The sequence below is a fragment of the Musca vetustissima genome, unplaced genomic scaffold, assembly GCF_032173495.1.
Source record: "Musca vetustissima isolate MV318-11 ecotype Yass unplaced genomic scaffold, APGP_CSIRO_Mvet_v1 utg73039, whole genome shotgun sequence".
Classification (NCBI taxonomy): domain Eukaryota; kingdom Metazoa; phylum Arthropoda; class Insecta; order Diptera; family Muscidae; genus Musca; species Musca vetustissima.
Genome location: NW_026888790.1, coordinates 1 through 9,447, shown reverse-complemented (window position 1 = coordinate 9,447; position 9,447 = coordinate 1). Strand labels below are relative to the sequence as shown.

The 9,447-nt window shown below is 35.8% G+C and overlaps 1 protein-coding gene across 1 annotated transcript; it reads left to right on the top strand.

Moving 5' to 3' along the window:
- Positions 1-7,673: 7,673 nt before the first annotated feature.
- Positions 7,674-8,766, top strand: LOC133336607 (Ig-like and fibronectin type-III domain-containing protein 1; the record flags this gene model as incomplete). Its single annotated transcript, XM_061544890.1, has 3 exons — positions 7,674-7,722; positions 7,782-8,028; positions 8,088-8,766. Coding segments are annotated over exons 2-3 (881 nt in total), but the record flags the coding sequence as incomplete, so codon positions are not given.
- Positions 8,767-9,447: the final 681 nt, after the last annotated feature.

The following is a 9,447-nucleotide window of genomic DNA, read 5'->3' as shown; positions in this document are numbered from 1 at the left end:
GGTACCACAGTCGCATCTAGTCGATCGATATTCTCTGCGAACATGTAATATTATTTGTATAGATTGTTTATCTCCCACTCCAGGGTCGGTGCCGAGGCTCTGCCTAGCTTATCTTCATCTGTAGCCGCTATACTCAGACTTTTGACTCGGCATTCTGTTTTCAATTAATTTTTTTTTCTATTTGGATTTCCTCCAAGCTGAGAGAATTTCCCTGACCTTTAAGGCAAATTCTTCAGCATCAATTTCCTCCACAATCGGTCTCTGATCCGGCTCGAAGGACCAATGAAAACTAGGGATCTTACGCGGATACTGTCCGCGGAGTGATAGCACGTATGTTTCTTATTTGCTGTGCATTTACACACTGATTTATTTGAATAAAAAGTGATTGTTAAGAACTAAGTATTACAATATGACTTAACCTATCTTAGACTAATGTGTAAGAGAGAGAGAGAGAGAGAGAGTGCATCTGCCATCACAAATGGAGTGGACACACACAATTATTTATCTCCCATGTGGCAAGCACGCTACGCATGCTTATCAGTCTGTAGTGAAGATTACTCCCCGTAATCTCACCCACACATACCACAAGTGGCAATAGAAAACTCCTATCTTATTATTGTGTACAAATATTCAACCAAAATAATCTCTTATCTCAAGTGGACTGTAGACAAAAATAGATCACTGTTTAACTAAATATTCTCTCTTTTACACAAGAGACCCACAGTAAGACATTCACTATCTTTATTATTTAAAAACCATGTTCGCTACATGAACACCAAGCCTAGATCAAGTCCGAATATGGGATCCATTAGTCCACTCCTTCTGGTACCTTTCCCACATAGTGTCGAAATTTTCAATACTTATAAATCCAATCTAAAGCTAATGGAGTGTTCCATTTTAACCAAACTTTGCAAAACCTATTATTTCTATCAAGCCTACATTAAGTCAAAATGTGGAATCTTTCGGCCCACCTTACACTCCACCTTATGTTTCATAGTATAAAAATACCATCCCCTTAATACCTCTTATATTTTCCACAACGATTTATTGATGTAAAGACTACATAATTGTCTTTTTGTTCATTCTCATTTTCCAGATGGTCAACAAACAAATTTATGCTGCTCCCTCACCGCCACATTCACTGGCCATAATTGCTCACAGTGCCACATGGATGCAGTTGACATGGCAACCACCAGAATACTCACATCCTCATGAGAAAATTACATACAGGTATGTACATAAATACGTTTATACATTTCAATGTGACAAGGACACAAGAGAAATGCCAAATGTGTCAAGGAACATAAAGATAGCCGAAGGATGAAGGACAAATTCTGATTCTGTCCGGTATTATTTAATTATGAAAAGTCACCGAGATTATCTTCAACATTCATGTCAATATATATTTGTGGTCTTTTTGTATATGAAATCTCTATCAGTGTTTGTGTGTGGTTTCATAATAAGTCATTTGGGCAGAATGATGTCCTTTGTGAAAAAAGGACTTTCATGATAAAGTGGCCTTGTTGCCATAGTAATGAATTATTAAACAAACATGTTTTGGAAGATTGCTCATATTTTTACGATTGTCGTTTTAACAATCCTGTTGGTCTTCTTAAAATTACCATGTTGCAGTTGTTGTTGTAATAAATCTAGGATTTTAATATGCCATTCCATGTTATTGCATTTGCTAGTTTCTCTTACTTGACTTTGCATTTGATCTCTTGTGTCCTTTTGGTTTCTATGGATGTGTTGTGCATGTCCATATATTAGTGTAAAGCAAAAGTCATGTTCTTAATTACACAAAGTTCAGTTGCTCCGAAACAATAATGACATCAAGGGCAGCATCAACAACAGTTACAGCAATGCCAGTAAACCATATATAGTTTCACCATCTTCTGGGCTTCACTCGATGGATATATAACCAATACCAATACCTTCCATATTAACCTTCAGTTTTGCGAGTACGCAAGTTAAGAGTTTCTGTCAGATTTGAATATTTCAAAGGAATTGGAAGAGAGTGAAATAAATATAAAAGACAATTAGCCCGTTAGAGCTATAACCAGAAGGATACAATTTTTATACAGTATTTTTCGGTTAATTGCACATCAAAATTTGCACAAATTTTTGTTCAATTAACCGAGGAACCAATTATCCGAACCCGCTTACTTTGAAATGAAATATTTTTGACCCATCATGTGGTTCAATTAAGCGTGGAAACCAATTAACCGTAGGTTCAATTAACCGAAAAATACTGTATTGTGAAAATTAATAAATATTCATTTTTATACCCTTCACCACACTGTGGTACATCGTATTATGTCTTTGTGCATATGTTTGTAACAGGCAAAAATAATCGAGATATACCCATGGTTCCTTTTGAGAATATGCATAGAATCACGTTCTAAGTCGATTTATGCATGTCCGTCCGTCCGTCTGTCTGTCCATGTTAAATTGTAAACAAAGTACAGGTCGCATTTATGATCCGAATTGGATGAAATTTGGCACAGCTCATTTGTTTGGCCCAAGGACGAACCCTATTGAAATTGGGAAAAATCGATTCAGATTTAGATATAGCTCCCATATATATTTTCGTCCGATTTAAGGTAAATGGTGCACCAAAGTCCCTATATATCTTTCGATTTGCACGAAATTTGGCACTACGTACTAAATTAAGTCTAGAATGATATGTGCAAAGTTTCGTGAATATCGGTTCAAATTTAGATATAGCTCCCATATATAGCTTCGCCCGATTTTAGGTAAACAATCCACTAAAGTCCCTGGAAATCTTTTGACTTGCACGAAATTTGGCACAGCGTAATGAATAAGGTCTAAAATGATGTTTGCTAAGTTTCGTGAAAATCGGTTCAGATTTAGATATAGCTCCTATATATTTTTTCGTCCGATTTAAGATTAATTGTGTACCAAAGTCCCTATATATCTTTCGATTTGCACGAATTTTGCTATAGGGTACTGAATCAAGTCTAGAATGATGTTGCTAAGCTTCGTGAAAAGATCCATAGCTAGGCCGATAGACACAACGTACTAATGTTATATAAATTAGTCTCTGGCAAGTTTCCCTGAAATCGGTTCAGATATAGATTTATAACAAAACGCGTCGTCTGATAGGATACATATGTAAAATATACCCAAAGTGATGAAAGGTATCATATAGTCGGCCCAGTCCGACTTTACTACTTTCCTTACTGGTTTTTATTTATTTCTCTTTCGTGATGAGCTACATTATCGAAGTTGCAATGAAGGGCATTCAAAATATATAAAATCAGTCAAAAACTTCGTCAAATAGATGATTTTTCGCCAGAATCCACAATGACAAATTATAGACACTTCAGTTCGTATCGGCAATCAGCTGTAACAACACGCATTTCTGTCTACGCGAACAATTTTTTTTTTGTGTAATTAAAAAAAAAAACTATACACATATATAATACCAGACTTATTTAAACAAATTATATCTGATGGCCTCAGTTAACAACAAGAGAAGAGCTAAATTTGCCGGGCATAATCCTCGATTTAAATACCCGAAAACCACTAGTTTTGCTAGCACAAGCAATCGATTCAATGGTCTGGAAGAAGAAGAGCTTGATTCAAACAGCGACGAAGAAAGAGAAGTTATTTCTCCAAGAGTTAATATCCCACCGATTGTAGTTGATGCTAATTTTAGCTTCACAAACGTTATCAAAACTATGGGAACAAATTATAACTTTCAGAGGATGTCTATTGGAACGAAGATAATATCTTCCTCACTGTCATTGTATGAGGATGCTAGTAAAAAACTAAATAATGTCGGCTATAAATTTTACACTCATGAAGTAAAAGAAAAAAAGAAATTTAAACTTGTAATCTTTGGTTTACCAAATATTGCTATTGCGACAATTATAGATGAATTTAAATCATCCCACAACATTGTGTTAAAGAAATCACAACAAAACGATCAAATATTGACGATGCAATTTACATGATTGAATTTGACCGACAACAAGTCTCGAAAAAGGTGATTCGTAAAATTCGATTTTTCTGTGGAATAAGTGTCAAGTGGAGAAATCCTGTTAAGAGCAACAAAGGTCTCACACAGTGTTCAAAATGCACATTGTACGGTCATGGATCATACTACGTGGAATTGTTCGAAAAACAATCAATCTGGAAATGCGCTATACGATCTACAAAATAAATCAAATTTTTATGTATATTATCCCTCGAGTTACACCCGATTCAGTCAAAATAGTTTGCCAACTACGCCATCTACTGTAGACATACTGATTTCAAACTCTTCACTATCTATATCCGATTTGGAAACACATCCAAATGTTTTAGTCTCCGATCATGTTCCTATTACGTGCAAAATTCATGGTTCCGTTAAATGTTCGGAAACTAGTTTTCCCCAGTATCATCTAGCTGATTGGATCGCTATAAGGAGATGGGTAGACAATCAAATCGGATCACTGAACATATCGGACGAAAACATTGACAATTCTCTACAAAAACCTATCGATATAATCAAGGGTGCTACAGAAAAGATTCCACGCAGCAAGTCATTAGATTCGGTCAGGCAGTTATCCCCTGACACTCTTCAATTAATACGTCAAAGAGCAACGTTAAGAAAGCTTCAGCGATGTTCCGATCCAAACCAAAGAACTACCCTTGCAAACATTTTGAAGCAGCAAAGGCGTTTTATAGATTTTTACATCGACAAAGACCGAAATAAAAGGTGGTTCAATTTCATATCCAAATTACCAACGGGAAGTCAAAAATTTTGGAAGATATCAAAAATAATAAGAGGAAAGAACAATTCCATTCCAACACTAAAATTCGATTGAGCTGAAATATCTTCTCCAGCTAACAAAGCTAACTTGATTGCGAACGAATTCGAAAAAGCCCATTCCATAACAATTAATAATCGATCACCTATGGACAGAAAGGTCAATCAAGTCAAAAGCATAGTGGAAAACACTGAAATTGGAACATTAAACTCTGAGAGTGAAATGAGGGCATCTGAGCTGATTGCAATTACGAAACAACTAAAAAGTAGAAAAACCCCTGGAATAGATAATATTCACAATATTCTACTTAAAAAAATGTCACCTTTATTTTTCGACACTTTGGCAAAAATTCTAAACAATTTCATGAGCGCTGGCGTCTTTCCGGATACATTCAAGCAGGCAAAAGTAATACCTATACACAAGAAAGGAAAAGATCCTAAGTCACCAACTAGTTACAGGCCAATCAGTTTGCTTAGCTCTTTAGGCAAAATATTTGAAAAAGTCCTATTTCACCGCATAATGGTTTATACAGAGGATAATGACATATTTCATAAAAAACAATTTGGATTCCGAAGAGAACATTCAACAGTTCATCAAATTAAACGTGTCATAAAGACAATAGAGCAGAATAAAGCCTCTAGACAAAGTACCGGAATTGTATTGTTGGACATAGAAAAGGCCTTCGATACAGTTTGGCACGACGGCGTTGTATACAAACTGCATAAACATTCATATCCATTATATATTCAAAAACTTATACAAAGTTTTTTAAACAAAAGAACGTTTCTGGTCAGCATTGATAACAGTTTGTCAACACCTCGAACGATACCTGCTGGTCTTCCCCAAGGATCAGTGCTCTCAACGGTTCTGTATTCAATATACACTTCGGATATCACAATCAAAGGAAACCATGATGCAGCTTTTTATGCAGACGGTAGCGCAATCATGTGCAAGGGAAAAGTATCAAACGCCATATTAAAACAACTAGCTTTGTCATTAAAACATATCGAAAAATATTTCCATAGATGGAAAATTAAAATAAACCAGGATAAAACCCAAGCTGTGATTTTCCCATTTAACAAATCGCCGAAACGTATTCCGAGTATTCCCCTAATATTTATGGGGAATAATATCGAGATAAAAAAGTCTATCAAATACTTAGGAGTAACTCTGGATTAAAGGCATTAGTGAAAAGGCTATAAATTGTGGAAGAGCGCTGTATCCTCTACTAAACAGAAGATCTAGTCTCAATACCAGCAACAAAATATTGCTGTATAAAATGTGCATTAGACCAATAATGACATGCGCTTGTCAAGTATGGTTCCATAGGACAACCAAGTGTCATTTAAAAAAAATTACAGATCATACAAAATAAGAACTTAAAAATAATTCACAAACTTGGTTGGAGATATCCAACACACCGTCTTCATAATCAATTTGGACACCAGACCTTAAACATGGTAATGCAGAATTTGACGCTGTCATTCGACGAAAAATGCAGAATGTCTAACTATGATATCATTAGAAATTTAATATAAATATATGTATAACTTCTTTTATATTAAAAGTAGATATATGCATATTTTTCAAAAATTTCTTAATCCCATTTTTTTTCTTGTCTCCCAAAGGTTTTTCTCCTTAATCTGTGATAATATAACCGCTTGTAAGACTCTGTCTCCAAGATAATAATTGCTGTAATACTAATTAAGTACAAACTCAAAAATGTATATTTCTTAAAATAGCGAAATAAAGGAATAATAATAATAAAAAAAAAATTTTAGACACTTCGATTGGGTAATTCACAAAGGGCCATCAAAATACCTAAAATACCCTATATAACGGTACCGCCCAAATTTCGGTATTTAGAAACGTGTTCAATTGGCTCCGATTTGATATTTTGCAAATCTTTCTACCAGAAATTATCAATATCAGTCCATGTTTCGTGGTAGCCTTCAAAAGATCGGTATTCCCCAATATTCGTTATTTTGGCGACTTTGGACACGTTTTTCAACATAATCACCAGGTACTTTTATTGTGTGTTCTCATTGTCAAAATTGTGTGTTACTAAAATTGTCAAAATATATATTATTATATATTATATTGGTCCGTGTATTAAACTACCCCCATATAAGGGGAACCCCCCCCCCCCTATTCCCGGGTTAAAATATTTGTTGATATAATTTGAATCTACACTGATTAAATAATGTCTCTACAAAATTTCAAGTGAAAATCTCAAGAACTCTTCAAGATATAGCCGATTTATTGTGTCAGCATCAAGTGACGGCTGAAGGGCTTCTCAAACTTTAAACGCGTTTTTCTCTAAATATTTTTTTGCGAATGGCGGGCACGATAACTCAAAAACTAATAATCCAATCGGTTCCAAATTTTGCAACGTTTCTCTGGGAGTGTATAGCTCTCGTATGAACTAGGATAAAACCAATCGGTGAAGATCTTCCTTATTTTTTAACTTGGTTTTTGGTAAAAATAGGCGATTTTCCACAAATAATTTTTCAGAGGTCCATCATTTTGTTAATTTTAGAGCGAAGTCAATAATCCATACGAGAGCCAGACATGTACTCTTTCTAACACCGTTTGAATTTTCGGTTTCCGATGTTCCAGTGAGGAGTTATCATGCCCGCCATCAAAAATAAGGACTTTTCTTCAATTACAAAAAACAACAACAAAGCAATAACAAAAATTTTTTGTAAATTATTTTTCTTATTTTTTAAATCTTCAAATATATATGTGCAAAGTTACAAACCTTAACAAGCATTGGTATTGATTTACCAGTCCATTGAAAATCTTGAAAAATTAAAATCGAGAATGGGTGGGGTTCCCTTAATTGAAAATAATTTGTTCGCTGGGTTATTTACTCTTGTGGCCTGGACGGCCATCAGAAACTCTTGTGGCCTGGACGGATCCAGCCTTACCAGCATTTGTGGATGTAAGTACAACAAAAAATCATTCAGTGAAATACATTTAATTCCTAATAAAAATCTCTAGCCTCCAACGGTACATCCCGCTGACAATATACCTGAAGGTGATTCCATGACAATCCTCTGTCTGGCTTTGGGAAATCCTGCTCCCACTATTTCATTATATGTTGGTGGACATTTAGTGCGTCAGGATGCCTCAAGACATATGGTTACGGTTATACACAATGTGACCGCAGATATGGAACATGTTTCGTGTTATGCCGATAACGGATATGGTGTGCCAATGCAGGCCACTCGGAAAGTTAATATTTGCTGTAAGTTTTGTTTATAAGAATAAATATTTTAGAAAAATAACAAAATCGTGTTTCTCTAGACCCTCCCAAAATCCAAGCCGCCGGCATAACAGTGGCCTCGGTGGGCAATGAAGTGGAACTGCGCTGTCTAGTCGATTCGAAACCCAAACCAAAAACTATTTTCTGGCGTGATCATGATGGCCGCATACCGGTCATTGAGGGTGGAAATTATCACATTATGGAACGTATCAATGAATCACATCCGAATTTATATACGATGGTGTTGCGCATTCACAAATTGCAAGCTAGCGATGTTGGCGACTATTTCTGTCATGCTGAAAATCCATATGGTTCCAAGACCATACCGGTGTCGGTACGGATGCGCACCACCCCAGCCCTCAATCATAATGTTACGGAATGTTGTGCCCAACTGAATGTTTCGATGACGTGTCGCAGTGCCTGCAGTTATTATGTCGATATTGATGCTATAGCTGATAAACCTGAATGTATTGTCGAATTTGATAAAATGATGCGTTGTGCCGCTGACGGTTCAGATCATCGTAGTTGTTGTGCTGATTCGAATGTACCACGTAAATGTCTGAATTGGTGTCGTGGCGAACCAGTTCGTTCTAAGGAAATTTGTAGTCTGCAGTATGCAAGAACTATTGTGGAATGTTTTGAATCGAATAGGGATCGTTTGCCTGGACCACCGGAAAATATTGCCGTTAGTGTGATATCGGATAGTGAGGTGGTTATAAAGTGAGTAATATAAAAATTAACTATAGCTTGTTTAAAATGAATAATAATGGACACACAACTGTCCGATTGGATCGGTTGTATGTTTACAATACCATATTCAATCAAGATAAATGCTTATTGGGAGCGATTTAATTTGTTTAACTTATTAATGCAGTTTGAATATATATTATTATTACTATTATTATTATATTTCGTATATGATGAACCACGGATGGCATGTCTGACTATTCAACCCGGCGTGGATTAGTTTTAAATTGATATGAATTGATTTTGGGTCATGGTAGGACTATTAAGATTATATACTACACGACTTCCACATACGCTAGTTGGACATTATGCGACAGAATTTCGATGTCATGCAGAAATTAATTAGACATGATCGCCATGTGACACACCCTGGCATGGAGCCATCAAGGATCATTTCTGCGATATTGCATAAACATCTGCCAGTTTAACAAGGTTTGTTTGCGTTGGATCCTGTTCATAGCACGGTACACGACAATTTGTTTGCCTATTTAATTCTTTTTAATTCCTCACATCTGGAAATATGTGGCCAACTATATTCGTCAGCGAAAGATGCTGTGTACGCGTCCAAAAGCCACGTCTTCGGAGTGGTTTGGTGCATGAAAAAAAATAAACCCTGTTGTTGAATTCTTTGAAAAACTCTACAACCGTTTTGAT